The 17,824-nt window shown below is 35.3% G+C and overlaps 1 protein-coding gene across 4 annotated transcripts in view; it reads right to left on the bottom strand.

Annotated features, from left to right (window-relative positions):
- Positions 1-17,824, bottom strand: part of PCDH7 (protocadherin 7) — a gene marked incomplete at its 3' end in the record, with an annotated part of 405,888 nt that overhangs the window by 381,558 nt on the left and 6,506 nt on the right. Inside the window, exon 2 of one of the 4 annotated variants that reach the window (XM_082838604.1) lies at positions 14,752-14,787. The exons of the other annotated variants lie outside the window; for them this stretch is intronic. Coding sequence (XP_082694730.1) covers positions 14,752-14,787 — 36 coding nt within the window. Of the gene's footprint in view, positions 1-14,751; positions 14,788-17,824 lie in introns of those variants that run through there. 4 annotated transcript variants of the gene reach the window in all.

Raw genomic sequence — 17,824 nt, 5'->3', positions numbered from 1 at the left:
AAAAGAAAAAAAAGGAATGAAGGAAGGAAAAGAAAAAAAAATTCTCTTCCATTAGCCAGACTTAGATAGTTGAAATAACGATTGCTAGGTGGCATGTTTCTACCTCAAGTCAATTTCCAATTCCTAAAAATAGTTGCTAGTAATATTAACATAGTAACCCACTAACAGTCACCAGTGTAAATATACTCTCAATAGAATATCCCAACCTATGTATTAGCTTAAACCATTGCCCTGAGGGAATTATACAGAGATTCTGCAAGACTTTCTAGAAAGTGAATAGAGTGGATTTCAGGAATAGTTACTGAAAATAAGGCCTCAGGAGACTGGAAAAGTTGGCAGCACAAAAACAAGGAGACCGAGATGCCAAAATATGAAGGGAGAGATTGCAACCAAGGCTAGTTAAACAGTGACACCCACTCCAGAACATCTACCTCTTTGCTCTCTCTTCATGCTGTAGGTCTTACAACTGAAGCTAATTTCCAGAAAATCAATTGCGTTGTTCTTCCAATAAGTAACCCTTTTTAAGGGTCTTTTACCATGAGGCTTGACAAGGACATTTAAAACATGCAACCTTTCTACATGCTGCTTCTTTTTAATACTTTTCAGAAATGATAGAAATATAATTTTTAATTTTTTAAAAATTATCATCTAGGTTAGAGTTAACAGCCTCTGTTATCTCCTGGGAGTGAGAGGTTTCCAGACCAAAATTTACCCTAAAATTCAAAATATAATATTATCTCTTTTGAGGAAAAATTATATATACATATATATGTATATATAAAATGAACTAAGTAATTAGACCCTGAGTATCATTGGCAGTAAATAAGGAATACCTTACTCCTTACTGCCACCTGGACACAAACTAAAGATCTATTGTGAAGTGATCCTTTTAAGAGGTCAAGGGAGGAAGAATGATAGGAGAAAGGTCAACCAGAATTGCTTTGTCTCCAAATGTTTTCCTCCGTATTCTGGATAATGCCTTATATAAATCCCTTCATTAGAAAGCTTCACATCAGGGTTTTTTGTTATTCCAGAATCCTCCGTGAATAGAAATATAACTTGGAGAGGCAATATCTTAAAAGCTATCATCAACCAGTCACTTAAGCAGGATTATCTAGAAGCCAGTTGATAACAAGTACCAGTGTTAATAGAACACATGAAAGGTGCTCGGATAAAACAAGACAGCACCTAGAAGAAATGAAAAGCACCTAAAATAATTAGAAATCACAAGAAAAAATCATTATGATTTTCCTTAGGATCTCCGGGGCTATAACACTTTTGACAATCAATGCATAAAACAAATACAAGGTGTGAAAATACAAGATTACATGACTGTTTTTAGGAAAATGTAACTTATGGCTCAGACGAATTGTTCTATTTTTCAAAGTCGCCTCAAGCGGGTGTAAACATTCCAGTAATGTTGCCATGATTAAAAGCATCTATATGATTCCTCTCTTGGAAATCGCTTTGCACATGTGACTCTTTTCTTTCAATTTCTTCAATGATAATAATAGTTCCCATTTGAAGGTGGTTTGACATCAGAAAATTATTTAAAATCATTTAGAGCCAAGTGTGAAGAATTCAGAGTAAACAGTTACAGTGAGCAAGTTCAGTTCTTGGTCAAAATGACAGAATAACAACAAAGCAATGAGGTTAACTGAATTGCTCATGCGCTGGCTCTAATTTCAACAATCTAAGAAAAAAATCCTTTTGAAATGCATAAAAAGCAAAAACCTGTTGAAATGTAAAGGAAGATGGGGTTCCAACTCAGCTCCCATGAGAAGAGTTAATGCCTGTGGCCAAGGTTGCCAGATTGGTGCAGGGTTGATGCAGGAGAAAGAAATTAAAGCCATGTTAGAACTTCCTTGTGAAGTCATTATCTATTATCAACCTTCCTAGGAATCAGTAAGTCCTTCCCAAAGCCCGTATACCTCCCATTATAGTCGTTATCATACTACATTAAAAGGATACTTTGGGGCTTCCCTGGTGGCTCAGTGGTTGAGAGTCCACCTGCCGATGTAGCGGACATGAGTTCGTGCCCCTGTCCGGGAAGATCACACATGCTGCAGAGCGGCTGGGCCCGTAAGCCATGGCCGCTGAGCCTCCGCGTCCGGAGCCTGTGCTCCGCAATGGGAGAGGCCACAACAATGAGAGGCCCGCGTTAGTCCTTTATAGCTTTCTCAATGCAGCTGGGATCCTGAAAACTTCAAAAACATTCAGCGTTTAAAATATTCTTATCACTTGGCTGCTCGGTACTTAACTGACATCTGACTTCCGCTGAGACAGTGAGAAAACTCAGCCCGCTTGGTGGGAAAAATGTAGCTAAAGCAAGTGTAAAAGCTTACAAGATGCCACAGGGGAAAGACAAGAGCAGCACCTCAGACTATCACAAACTGACTCCGCTGCAGAGGATGCTGCAGGATGAAGGGAAACACAGATTACCTACAATCCAATGTCTTTCAGAAAAATTGCCAAGTGCAGAATGTCCACTTTGCTAAAGTCATTATTCGAGCAATCTTCCTCCCCAGCTTGAAATCTCCTGGGAGAATTAATAATCAGTTTTGTGAAAGCAGCTTTCAAAAATGTCAACATGCCCCCAAAATTTCAATGCTCCCTAAACTGATTTATCAACGTACGACTGTGTTAAAGCTTAGTGAAGTCTGAGCTTGTGGGAGTGCTTGTGTGTGTACGTGTATGTGCATGAGAAAGAAAGAGAGTAGAAGTGAGAATGCGGAGTAGAAGGGGCACAGGATGTTATGTTTTATTCTCTAGTACTTTGCTCAGGGCTTGATATCTTTTTCAGAGTTTTTCAACTATAAGTTTAGGGGGAAATGCAGGCAATCATGAAAGTACAAAAAGATACAACTTCCTATCTATATTCTCTTAGCACTTTTATTTTTTTACTGTCTTTTGCCTTTGCTGAAAAAGTTCTTCCCCACTTTTTTTTTTCAATTATTCCATAAAAAGGCCCAGCAAGAAACCAGCTTAAATGATAAAAAAGAAATAAGCCAAATATTTTTTTGGACCCCTGAGCAAAACCCTTCATTTTTTTCCTTTTGTAAATTGAGACTTTCCTCTCTAGTTCTGAAGCATATTTTTTCCTCCTTTCTTCAATAACACATTTCTGCTTTTACTCAGAGTGATAAAATAATGTCTTCAATTCTCCTCCACAGGGGAGTGCTAGGAATAAAATGACAATACTATTATTTTTGGTAACAAGATAGTTTTAATTTTTTTAAACTAATTCTTCTAGGAAAATACTAAGCTTCAGCTTTGGCACCATTACTTCATTTCTGAATCTCCCTCCATCCTCCTTGAAGATAGTTTGTTTACTAACATAGAAATTACATTCATCAATATCCAATGTTTCACTGTTTGATTTTTACAGTTTATTACATTTCCCATGGAGTTCTGAATAAGTTGGAAAAACGAGACAGAGAAAAACCGAGGGATCTGTTCAACATCAGAGATCAAGACCAAAATAAACCTTATAAAAGCTGCATCTGTCTCTCTGCCAGGATTGTACCCACTAATGCAGAGGCATATTATATGGTAAGTCATGCTTTTAGATGTGAGGATCTGTCTGCATTTCAATGTCTTTGTATATGAACTAGATTGTGATGAATAATTTCTTTCTGATGCTATTTTATATCAAAACAAAATTCACAGCTCAAGTGGCAGCCCTCTTCTAGTCCTTACTAATGCTAGAGATCAAAAGAGCAGCACACAGGTCAACTCTGAACACAAGATAAATTGCATAAGTGTGCATGACACAGTAATTAAGGACTAGAAGTGTGGCTGGATTTCCTTTGTTTTAGGCTTCACACAAATCACTCTCATTTTCTTCACATGGCACCTCTGTAGCCTGAAACATAGAACTGAGAATTTCTGATGTAGAGAAATGTATACAGACTATATAGATTACAGAAGTACTGTGTACAGATTGATTTTTTATTCACAAGCCATGTCTGTTTTTCCTTCACAGTGTGCATATGCTATCCCATTAACTGTAATGTGACATAGTGGGGACATCAAGCACTTTAAGTTCCTCAAGGTTCACATCATCCAATGATCGGCAAACAATATAGATACTGGAAAGCATAAGCATACAGTAAAACTAAATTCTTCGTTGAGCCACTTCTCAGGATAAATAGAGCAGTTACATGGTTGTAAATGCTTATTTGCCATTAGGAGTTTCTGCCTTGTGCTCTGGCAACTACTGTTCTTGCTTTACAAAAGAACAGTCAAGAAGTTCAAAATTAATAGCAGTGAATTCTCAAGAACACATAAGCAAGTAATGTACTTTTATAACTTGCTTACTGTGGAAGGTAGGTATTCATACTATTTGCTGCTGGGGACTGAAAACAATTCTCACTTGCCTAAGTGGATAAAAAAACAAACAAACAAACAAACAAACAAAACCTCACAAGGTGTATCCAGGAAACATTTTTCTAGAGTGACAGTAGTACAGACAGACTGAATTATGGATTTCATCAGGTCTTTACAATGTGGTTGTGCCCTATACACGACATTCTTTGTCTTTTCTTCTCTTTTCCTCTTTCTGAAAGTGTACCAGTAACTACACTGAAGTGTACAGATTCATAACTAATTATCCCTTTTCAGACACTAAATTTGAATGAGCTTTCCAACTCAAACCAAATTGTTCCATCCCCTACTTTGCTCATACTCTAATGCTCCAGTAATTTTAGAATGTATGTTTGATGCTCACACTTAGTAGGCCAATAACTAACACTGATTAATTGCCAGAGTCCTTTGGCTTTAAATTGGTTGTTTCCAAGTGGGAGTTAAACTTTTAACCAAATGGTAAAGAGGTGATATATTGGGCTCTGTAAGAATTCAAGTGAGGTCTGGAGGGGACTATTAGTTGGGTTCCATACCAGTTTATCATACTTTCTTCCTATTAGTAGGAAGTAACTGTGAAGCTGGCATTATTTTTAATACTTATTGTTAAGGAAAGAAAATTCCAGGGCTTCCCTGGTGGCGCAGTGGTTGAGAGTCCGCCTGCCAATGCAGGGGACGTGGGTTTGTGCCCCGGTCCGGGAAGATCCCACATGCTACGGAGCGGCTGGGACCGTGAGCCATGGCCACTGGGAGCCTGTGCTCTGCAACGGGAGAGGCCACAAGAGTGAGGGGCCCACGTACCACAAAAAAAAAAAAAAAGAAAATTCCACAAATTGTTGACTGTGGCAATAGCCTCAAAAATTTGATTCACTAATTCTGAAGCTTAAAAATTTTAAATCATATACTAAGATCAATCCAGATCACAAGTGTATAGAGATATTGTATAACTGAATCCAGAGTTATATGACAAAGATTCATATTTTGAGACATCTACCTGTTGAGTAAATATCCTATAATAAAAAGTATCATCAACACATTAGGAAAGCACTATCATAGCAAAAATGAGTACATTTATTGTCATAAAGAATCAACTTCAGATAGGCTTCACTGGTACTCATCTGAATTTTAAGTGATTAAAAATGTGTCTCATAAAGAAACATATAATGTTTAAATAAAGAAATAGAATGATAGTACATTTTGAGAGAAAAAAACTGTGAAATGATGTAGGTCATATTTTAATTGAATATTTAATAATGAGCACCTAATTTAAAGAAAACCAGAGTATGTTATAGGAAATCTTACAAGGAATTCACTTTCACCTTTTCTTTTAAATGTTCTGAATGATTAGGGGAAAAAAAAACAAAAATAAGAGAAAACATGTCTTTTCTTTTTAGTAAAAGGTAAACAAAATGTATGATTTTAAAATCTTCTAAGTAAAATTTTATTCTCTATATAAAGGCATTTCCTATCCTAAATCAATTGACAATTCACAAAAATTAATGGATTTGTTTTCTCCTAGTTGTATTAATAACATACACCACAGACGATGAAAACTTAACAAAATGAAGAATATTAAAATAAAATAACAAAAAAAGGGAAAAATATATTTATGAGGTATTCCCCAAAGAACAGAATGGGTAGAAGGAAGGAGGGAAGTTCTTACTAGTCTAATAACTATCTTCCGATCTTTTGATTTGCACTTTAAGGCTTGAGATGGCACTATTAAAAAAAAAAATTGGACTGAGTGACCTAATTTCAAGAACATAGTAAAAGGTATTAAAATAGTAAGGTTGAAATTTCACTGAAGCCTTTAAGAGAAGTCGAGTGAATTCAATTTCATCCTCACAGAACTAGTTGGCTGTAAAATAAATGTGTTCCCTCTACTTTGCATATGCACAGTGGTGGAGAGTATGGCCTCTGTAGCCAGACTGTCTGCACTTGAACCTCAGCTCTGACGCTTTGTAAATTGTGGGGCAATGAGCAAGTTACTCAACTCCACTGTGCAACACTCTCCTCATCTACAGAATGAAGACAATTACAGGTGTTCTTCATAGAGCTGTTGGACCTATTTAATAAGTTAATATATATAAAATACGTTTGACCAGTGCGTAGAACATAGCATGCAGTATAAGTTTACCTATTATTTATGTATTATCCAACTATAATTGAATCTCCATGGGGGAAGACATGTGTGTCTTTTATTTTGCTGCTTCTCCAGTGCCTAAAACAATGCCTTGCATTGGCATAAGATAATTGGCATAAGATAATCACTCATTTAGTATCTGCTCTCTGTAATGTTAACTGTATTACCTTTGTGTGTGTATTTATATGTATATATGCATATACATATCATACATACATATGCACATACATACACACACACTAGTTTCTTATTAAAGAAACATTAAAACATTAAAGAAAAAGGCAAGAAATTTTTGTAACAAGGTAAATTTTAATGCTCCTGACCTAATAGTATGCGCATTGGTTTGGAAAAAAATCGGCATTACCATCTTTTGTCCTTAATCCCCTATAGAAAAGCCATCTCTCTATCTAAAATTGGTCCTTGTGTTCAACAGTTAAATACACCAAAAAGCAGATTTAGATGCAATTTTTAAAAAAGCAAAACAAACCTTTACGTTCGCCATACTTATTGCCATTTCCCTGAACAAAAGAACTGATTAACTTGCCATTTTTAATATAGGGGGTCAAATGTAAAATTCGCTCAGGAAGCTTAGAAAGGTACTTCTTAGGAAAGGTCTATTCAGCTGTTATACTCCGTTGCCTAGAAATTCTGACCAAAGGACAGAAAAGAAGTTTCTTTTCCCGACATTGATGAGTTAATCCTGTGTTATTACCCTAAAATATAACCACTTCCTACAGCCCACTGGATACATATATAGTTCCCAGGCTACTCATTATGTATTTTATCACATGACTCTTTAATTTTATTAAGAAAATAAAAAGGCACAGTGGAAAAAAAATCCTTGATATGTCCATGGATTTGTGTTGATGCAAAGTGTTGCATGCATACATAATAATAGTTGGTGAAGAGTCACTCAGAGCTTGGGACCAGCCTTGGTTACAGGTTTGGCAGTTTCCATATGCCAGGAGAAATCAAACCCATTGGATCTTTGTCAGACCAATTATGCCACTGTGTGTGAAAATCCACTGAGACTGTCCTTGGAAAAGAGGGATTATTAAGCCTACATTATTAATGTTTCAACTGACTCCCCCCACCCCTTAACCCCTATTCCTTTTCATTTGGACTTTAATGCTGAAAATATACTAGACATTTAAGACTAAATATTAGCATCATCATTTTAAAAGACTACTGTTACATTTGTGGAACAATTTCTGGACTATTTTATACGAATATTGATTTTACATTAATTAATATACCTACATGCACTTATATTGGTTGGCAAAATTAAAATAACTAAGATGTTATTTAATGTCACAAATCCCTGTGAAAACTGAAAATTGCAAAAAACATTCAAAGATATGCATAAAAAGTTAGATATAAGCTAAACAATGAACTTCAAATTTTATGCACATGCATACATGTTATAGATTCATATTTTTTCACAAAAGCTATAGCAACTGTACCAATTTTTCATCAGTGCCAAGAACACATCTAAAGGGCTGCCTTTTGGAGCCAATCTGAAAAGGGAAAATGTTCTTTTAAAATGGAAAGTGTACCTTCCTTCCTATGAATATACCAACTGTGGTGAATGACAAGCTCATGAAGAAACAATGGTCTATTCCAATGTGTTCTGCTCAGACCAAGAATAGAATCTGCTATGGAGTGACTTCCGTCTCCCCAAAATTCATATGCTGAAGCCCTGACATCCAATGTGATTTACTTGGAATTAGGATCTTTATGGGGCTAATTATGGTTAAATTATATCAGAAGAGTAAGGCCCTAATCTGATAGAACTGGTGTCATTAGAAGAAGGGAAAGGAACACAAGAGCTCTCTCTCTGTGAATGTGCTGGCACCTTGATCTGGGACTTCTAGCCACTAGAACTGTGAAAAAGAAATTTCTATGGTTTAAGGCACATAGTCCATGGTATTTTGTTATGGCAGCCCTTTTTGCTGAGGATACATCGCAAATATTGTGGACTAGAACGAAATGCACATAAAAGCCTAATATATATATATATATATATATATATGCAAATTCAAATCTATCAAGACTACTATATCAATAATAATTCTCAGATTTGTAGAGAGAACTGTGTCAGAGAAGAGTTGACTGCAGGTAGCTGAAGGCCCCTGTTTTACGTAAAGAGGATGGGACCTAAGAGGTTTTGTTTGATTTTATTCCCCAGTTACATGTGTCACATGGAAAAAATAATAGAACCTGCCTCCTGGAATTGTTAGGAGGAGTCAATGTTATAATGTGGTACACGTCGTTGCAGAGTGATTGGCACAGAATTAAAGCTCCATAAATGATCGCGCTTAATGTTAGAGGCCGGACATGAGAAGTGAAAGAAAAACTCCCAGGAAATATTGTATGGAAGAGGAAAGGACTGTTAAAAAGTAGTGAATTTTTTAAAGTATCAAAATGGATACAAACTATTTTAAGTCTTTCCTAAACTACTTGCTTTACAGCAATAAGTTATTTCTTCTCCTTTTTCCTATCGAGATGTCATAGGCTCTGAAACAACTTCAGACAAAACCCAGTGGCTATTGCTCTAAGGACAGCACACACCCTAGTTGCACCTTGATGGGGGATCAGCATAACTTTGAAGAAATCAACCAGGATAAGAGAACATCAGAGGCTTCAAACAAGTGATTGTGACAAAACAAACAAACAAAAACCCCTGAGAGACTGAAACCAAAAACCTTTTAAAAATAATGGATAGTGAAAATACCCCAAAAGTGTACAATAAATGCACTTCAAGAAGGGCTTAGAGAAATTCATGGATAAGGAGAAGTACTATCTTAAGTTTCCGTGGCGTTTTACAAGTCCCAAACGTTTTATGTGACCCTCATAAGGACTTACATAGGGTGCACTGGCCAGTTAGTGAGAAAGCCAGGGCAAGAAGGCAGATTTTCCTATAACCTTACTAGGCTTCAGTTTTCTATTTTGCCAGAGGCTGTCAAAAAGCAAACCAGTAAGCAGAAGTTAGGAATTTCAGGGGCTTTAAACCTCATGTTTTGTAGTCTTACCTACTCTCTGCAATCAGAATTGAAAAGGGGGAAGTGTTAAAAATTCAGGTTTCTGGGATATAGTACAGACCTATTAGAACTCAATTTCTGAGAATGGAATTAAGTTAGGATAAGAAACAGCTACATGGCAATAATGTGGCAAGCATCAAGCATTTTGATTACAGTAATCTAATAATAATAGTAAGGAGAAGGTGATTCTATTGCCATGCAGTGGTTGTACTTTTTTTTCCCTTTCTTTTCTCCTTCTTTGTTTTTCTCTTTCTCCCAAAAGTACAGGGGTAGAAAATGAATGAAGACAGAGCACTTGGACCTGATACTCTAGGCTGAAAACAAAACCCAAACCAAAGCAAAACAACTAGTAGAAATGGGAGAAAGTAAATGTTTACTACTTTTTAACACCAGTCTTGCAATCATATCAAGCCTTGACACTTAGTGTCATCCTTCTGGTCACCAGGGCCCTGGGCCAAAATCAAGGCCACATACATTTGCTTTTGTTGGGACTGAATATTCTTTTCTGCTATAATCTCACCTTACCTCCTGACTCCCAGCTGGAGTCCAAGACACTTGGTGCCTTAACAGAGATCTCAGTCTTCTAAACTACTGAAGGCTGTTCATTCTTCCTCATGGCTCTAATCAAAATCCCCATTTCTTAAGAACTATTGATCTTTGTGAGGTGCTGACCTAGTTATCTGCTTACAGCAATTTACACCCAGGTGTGCCCAAGACTGAACCAACTCCTTCAGAGGTCATTTGCAATTTACAAGAGGTGCCTCTTAGAATCTCTGGACTTCTAAGGACTGCTTTTAATTTGCAAGGCATTTCTCAGCTTCTACCTCACTGCCCATCACTCCCCAGTAAGGGCATATTCTTTCTTCTAGACCTCTTTCCTGAGTACACCAAGTACACGTTTCTCTTTACAGATATGCTAGACTCTCATCTTTAAAAATGACTTCTCCTCAGGGGCAGTCAGAATGAAAATGGGGAAAAAAAGATCCATTATCAGTGAGCATAGGTTGGTACAGTGATTGAATAATACCTGCAGGACTATATAAATTGATGAATACAGAGACTCATGCATGCGTTCGGGTGTGTGTGTGTCCATTTTTCCTTGCAGATGAGGATCTCCACAAAAATCTTGAAAACCCATGTGTCTGCACACTTCTGCACAGCCCCTCAAAATATATCAGAAGTCTGTTGTGTGACCAGCGCCTCCCTCACATGTTTGCTTTAGTTTTATCTTTTTTAAGGGTTTGGTGTTTATAACACCACCAAGAAGAAGCGAGGAGGGGAAATCAGAGAATTATTCATTTGGTACAGAAACAAGTCATACATCCTGCAGAGAAGGCAGGGACTCTAGCCAACCTAGCAGGTAGTCTTCTGTCATGGAGACACCCACCCAGCAGGGAAAGAAAATAACAAATTAGGAGTTCTTAGAGTCCAATATAAAAGGGCCATACCACAGTCTGGTGATCCCATGTGGATGGATTTTCAGTCTACCTAGCAATAAAGCCCAGGCCCTTTGTTCATTCATTTGTTCCACAAGTATTTTGGGGGTGTCTCCTATATGCTGAGAACTCTAGTAGGCACTGGGAATGCCACGACAGACAAGACAAAGTTGGGGGCAGTCTCTCTGAGCTTCATGTATCCCTTGCCTTATGTATATTATTTTTGCACAGAGGATAAGAGCCTTATTTTAGCCATCATTTTAATTACAAAGCCTTGCATGGTGTATAAAAGATATCGCAAATCAATCTATTCTCTATAAAATAAATGGATTAAAAAAAGTCACACACATCCAAGAAAAGCGTTTTGCAAAGTTACAGATAGAAATTATTCCCAGAGAGTTATTTCAAACTGTGGGATTACTTCTGAAGGATCTCAGTTGTTTTTCTAGAGATAGGCTCAAAAATTAATTAAGATTAGAGTGATTTACCTAGTTCTTGAGGTTTGTTTGTTTGTTTTTAACCACATATGGGGTTGTTGTTTACAAAGTAGGGTAATTAATGAGATCTCCAAATTATACCCACAACACTTTTTTTTTTTTTTTTTTTGTAGTATAAAGTGTAGTTTGTGACTGGAAAAAGTTTGAAAAGCTGGGCCTTTTCTAATTCTTTTGGGAAGAATTTACCTAGGTAAGTCTAAAAATATAGTGTATTTGAAAGCACAAATTTCACCACCTTCCTCAAATGCTTTCAGTACTTTTGAATTCTGACGGGCTATTTCTTCAAAGACTTGATAAAGTTCTTAGCTAGTTCCATCAGAGTGCTGAAAAAGCTGTTCATTACTCTAGTTTGCTCACCTCAGAAATAATAATGGTGCTTTTTTTCACTGATTACGCTGAGAAGCAAACATGCATTCAATGCTTTAACCCTTAAGAAGCATAATGCAAATATAATCTATAATCATCATTTTTCTGCTCTGTAATCTTCTTTTTAATATAGTAATTTCATGAGGACAAAGACTCTATCTTATTTTTCTTTGCATACCCAGTACCAGCTTATATTAATTGTGTTAAAAGAAAAAAACTTTATTTAAGCCAGTCTCTAACATTCCCATATTCCTCTTTATTTCTTTTATTATTATTATTCTTATTTGCGGTATGCGGGCCTCTCATTGTTGTGGCCTCTCCCGTTGCGGAGCACAGGTTCCAGACATGCAGGCTCAGTGGCCATGGCTCACAGGCCCAGCCGCTCTGCGGCATGTGGGATCTTCCCGGACCGGGGCACGAACCCGTGTCCCCTGCATCGGCAGGGGGGACTCTCAACCACTGCGCCACCAGGGAAGCCCTCATATTCCTCTTTAGATTTTGTAATGGAGAAGGAAGTATTGTCTTGTCATTTTAAATAAAATATCCAAATGCTAAAATATATAAGGTGGGTGAGTTTATCTGGTTTATCTGAGTTTATATGGCTCTGAGTTTATCTCCAACTCTCCACAGAAACCTCCCTACATGGCAAATTCCAGTAACTGAAAAGGAGACCTGAGGAGGAGGATGATATCTGGGAGCAAGGGGTTGGAGCAGAGAGAAATCTGGAAGTCTGTGCAGGGATAGGAACCAGTGGTGAAATGCTCAAAGATTTAAAAACAAACAGAGGAATGATAACAGACTTCTCAAAAGCTTGTTGCTGTTGATTATTTTGATTCAGCTGAAAAGCACACTAAAATCCTTGGGAGTGTTAGTAATTTTGTTGTTTTGATTTATTATGTTTTTCTAATCATAACAGTAAAATAACCACTGTTCCCTACCCTGAACAATCTAGAGGGATGGTTCTCAATCCTTTTCAACTGCTTCCACAAAAAGACAAATTTTTTACATAGCAACCAAAAGCAGGAAGACACACAGGCATACAAACACAACTGAAATAAAGACTGCAGAAGACAATATTTACCCTTACTACATGAATGGTGTACTTGAAATTTTTCTGCTTTATCTCGTATCTTTCGAATTGTGGTATGGTAGAAACTCACAAATTGATTCATGTCCCAATAGTGTGTTGCAACCCAAGTTTGCAAAATTCTGCCTTAGCATGGTCCTTGTGAAGGTATTCATAAATACCCCCTCCATGTGGTTACAGATTAATTTATCCCCAAATTCTGGACTTCTTTTTTTGGTCTTTTGGTCTGTAATTTGTTTTGAGTTGATGTGATTTGTTACAGGATTTAGTTTAAGTATATATCTAAGGAACTTTACTACTTGGGATGAGGAAACATAATATTTCCTAGAAGCCAAAAGTGGAAAGAAGTTTTTTCACCCGTTTCTTACACTGGTCCTTGTGCTCAAAACAAAATGAGAGGTTGATGAAAATTAGGTTTTATTCAGGAATTTCACTATATTCTCAGTGATATTTCTGAAAATTTCTATTTTGCAAAATTAAATAAACAGCTAATAAAATAAAAAGCCTGAAATACATGCACTGGTGATTTACATGGGTTAGTGTGCATTTCCTATCATTCCACATTTTAATGTTGTTCCAGTATATATTTACATTTCATAAAGGGCCTTTATATTGACAATAATTCACCAAAAATTTCTCAAGAATCTTGAATTCTTAGTATTTCCAAACTTGGGGAAAACTTTAATAAGGCAGATGATATGATAAATATAAAATTATCAAAGTTTTCATATGGAACACTTATTTTTAAGCACATAAACACATACAACATAACAAATAGAGACATAAAAATATAAACAGAGAGAGTTAGAGGGACCATACAGAGAATTCTTGACTTACTTAGCAAATCACTATTTATACAACTAAACTTCGGCTACCTGCTTTCTCAAAAATATATAACGTGCTGAATTCTCAGAAGCTGCTTGAACTTATGTTATCTGATATCAAATAGAATAGCCTTCAGATAAATGTAGTCCACAAAAATAGGTAGCCACATATTCCTTCTGAATGTGACCACAGTGACTTCAGTGAATCTAACTTAAAGGTTCTAAATTTTCTTAAGGAATTTAATAACAACAGCAACACAAATCTTAAAAATTCTACAGATATTTTGGTCAGTATTTCAAGATTAAGGAAAAACCAGTCCATTGGCAGTGCCTGTGGTAAACACAAAATAAATCTCTCAAGTTTGTCTTACAGACAATAATTTTTATAAATATTGCTCCAAGTCCTTGTATACACACGTGTGGGAGCAAACACGCACAGTGGCATTTAGAAATACACCCACACAATGCAAAGGAGACACCATCCTTCACTCTGACAGACCTATCTCCCTGATCTGGAAAAGCCTTTCATTATGTAACACTTTAAAACTATTGATCAATTTAGGATTTTATACAAAGTCATTTTTTAATGTATTATAGACGAAGACTTCATAGACTTAATTTTTCTTGGTTTACACAAAGCCAGAGTCTTAAAATCATTGTTGAAATATGCTTTTGGTTTTTTTTTTTTAAAAAGACTTCACTGTTAAGTTCTGCTAACCACCATTCTGAGAAAGGAATTCCTGGTGACTTAGACATCCATTAGTAGCACATTTCTTTATTAATACTGTTTCTTTTATACGTTTATTTCAATACTATTTTTCCTTAAATGAGAAAAAAACAAAACAAAACAAAAAACCTTGAAAATCAGATGCACAACAAGTGGGACAAGCAGTGATTGGCTGACACCCCACGGCCAAGGGCAGGCTCCAGCAGGTTGTGAAGTAGCAAGGTCATCAGAGTATGGTGCATAATGGAGCATCATATTAGAGTGGAATTCAGCCAAACACAGTAATGTATGGATGCAGACGCATCTGAAAGAAGGAAAATAAAGATTTATGCAGGTCAAAAAAAAAATGCTATGAAGAAATTTCCCCAATGGCTTATGCCCAATTGGAATGCTGTGATGGAGGTTTTGGAGCAGAGAAATTTTTATTTGCAAATTATGTGTTTGTAAATAATAAATATGTTCAGGGGGAAAAAAATTAACTTGTCAGATGAATCCTACTTGGAAGCTTTAAAAGTTTTTTTTTTTGTTTTTACACAGCATTAGAGTTCAATAATCTGGAATTTAGTTCATCACTAAATTACAGAAAATAAACCTTTATTCCGCCTTTAAAACATTAATTCACCAGAAGTGATAATTAAGACTAGTTTTAGTGGTTTCAGCTCAGTTCTTCTTGGAATGTGATTTCTCCCACAACACTAATGCTAAATAAAGCACTGTGTAATGTTCTGAAACATGGTCCCTGCTTTAGAAAAGATTCTAAGGGCTTTTAAAATAAATAAGAAAGAAAAGCAAAGCTGACTCAAGATATATAGATATAGATATAGATATATATAGATATAGATATATATAGATAGATATAGATATATACACACACACACACATATATAGATTCTACTATTTCTATAGAGTCATAGTAAATAAATGGATATACAGCCTTGCTAACAGCCTAGAAATTGGTTATATACAATTTAAACATAAAGCTCTAAAGAATTATCATACTAAATTTTCTACATAACCTCCACTACCATCCTCTTTTAGGAAAAGAAATGATGTTAAAATGTCTGAAAGCATTGGGGGCTATGGTGAAGCAATGGTTTTGTTATATTATAGTTAGTTTTAAAAATAGTTCACATTTTATTTTTGAAATTAATAAATTCAATCTTTTATATTTTATCAACAGGTAAATTTAGAATCTAAAATGCTATACTGGTTAACTGCCTAACAAGGAAGCAATTCAATTGAAAAATAGCAAAACGTCACATTCTTCTATAAATTTTCTAGAAAAAAAATTTAGAGGAAATGTTAGTTCAGAATTGTGTGTTAAGGATGTTAATAAAGTAAAGTGCATCTACACAGTTGGCAAAATGCAAAGGAGCATAGAGCCAAAGGAATCATCACTATTGATGGAAAAGGTAAAAGATTATCCCAATTAGAATGCATAGAAAGTTTCATAAATAATGTATAGAAAGCTTTATTCATTTCCATTACAAATATGTTTTTACTGAGGATATACTAAATGCTAGGTAGAAGCTTATATCTACTGTCATTGTTCTGCTAAAATGAAAAATTCTCTCAACTTGTTGAATATATGTTCTAAACCATGTTAAGTTACTTTAATGTCCATCATCATTTGCTATCTTACATAAGAGGAAAATAACTATGAATAACTATGAATTTCTTTTAATCTATCAAATTTGGATTATAATTTCCCTGATTTTACAGATATAAACTAGAGCCTAAAGCAGAATTATATACTATTGTAAAAAAATCCATTTTAATAGCCAAATATATAGCTATACATACATAATTAAACCTCAAGAGATTTCTGTCACTATTGAAATATATACAGAGAAAGAGAGAAATTCAATTTTTTTTCCTACAGGTAGCATGATTAAAAAAAAAAATGAACATTGGACTCTCTGCACTCCATGACTTGGACTCTAGTCCACATTATATCCCTAATAATCTTAATGATATCAATCAAATTAGCTTTCATACTAGGTCTCAGTTTCTTCTACAAAATGAGGGGGTTGGTTTGGTTGATATCTTTTAATTCTAAAATGTGATAACTCTAGTAATTTTAGATACAAACATTAAGCAATTGATTATGACATATATTATGTCAGTTTTATATGTGTTTAAGTTCAAATGTTTCCTACGTATCAATGTATGAATATCACAGGAAATAAAAGCCTAATGGAAACATAGTTGGTTTATATGGAAACATCTGTGTATGTATGTGTGAGAGAGAGAGAGAGATTATGATATATATTTACCACATGTGCATGCTTTTCGGCATAAGAGATATGTACTTACTCAAAGATAAAAGAAAACAAGAAAGAATAATTTTGCTATAGTTGTCCAGCTGCATGATTTACTTAGAATCCTGACTTAAATTGACTTTGTGGTCTTATGTCAAAGTCAGTAATTGACTTAGAAGTTTGGGGTAAGATTCAAATGGTCATACCTGGACTTCAATAAAAATTTGTATATTCATTAGAGATAAATCAGTGGATGACCCTTTCCTTGTTTCACAGACATCCAGAAAGCCAAGTATTGTTGCTTTAGTAGATACCTCCTGACTAAAGACACAGCCTAACTTTCATCAGTTATTAGTCTCTTGCCTATGATTTCAGGTCGTATGTAACAAAAATCTCAACATATGCAGATTCATTGTGCCTCTTGAAAGTGTCCTTGGTCATAGACAGGAGAATCACATTGTAGAAGTTATTTTTATAGAATTAAAGCTGGAAGCTGTGGTTGGCATTTCCACTATAATACATATGGTGTAATATACATTCACAAATAAATTGATATTCAGTTTTCTCAGTGCTTAGAACTCTAATAGATGATGGCAAGTCATTATTTGTTTCCTAAATGGAAGTAATTAAAAAAAATAATTTCTGCCATAATTTTACTAAGTATACAATGAATAGACTGAACACAGTTTGATCAATTAAAGGGAACTTTATTCAGATGACATGCAGAAGTTCCTTAGGCAAGAGAAACTGTCACTGGAGTTAATATGAATTTTTCTTGAGTATTTCAGTATCAGCTACAAATGGCTTTTTAAATTAATGTTTATTCAAGCTGTATCCTCTATATGCTTGCAGAAATAAAGTACCTTACTTTCCATTTACTAAATAAGATGAAATTCTTACTTGCCAGTTCATTATCTAAATAATATTATGGCAAGGATAAGCTCAAAAGAACTTGAAAATAATATGCAAAGTGGGAACTATACTTTTACATTGCCTATTAATCTTTTGGAATTATACTATTTTTAAGAAAATTGAAAAATACTTAACACATAGTAAAATAAATAGAAAAACAGAATGATT

This window comes from Leucopleurus acutus (assembly GCF_964270905.1).
Source record: "Leucopleurus acutus genome assembly, chromosome: 4".
Lineage (NCBI taxonomy): Eukaryota > Metazoa > Chordata > Mammalia > Artiodactyla > Delphinidae > Leucopleurus > Leucopleurus acutus.
Note: the sequence above shows the minus strand (reverse complement) of the source record. Positions and strands in the feature narration are given on the sequence as shown.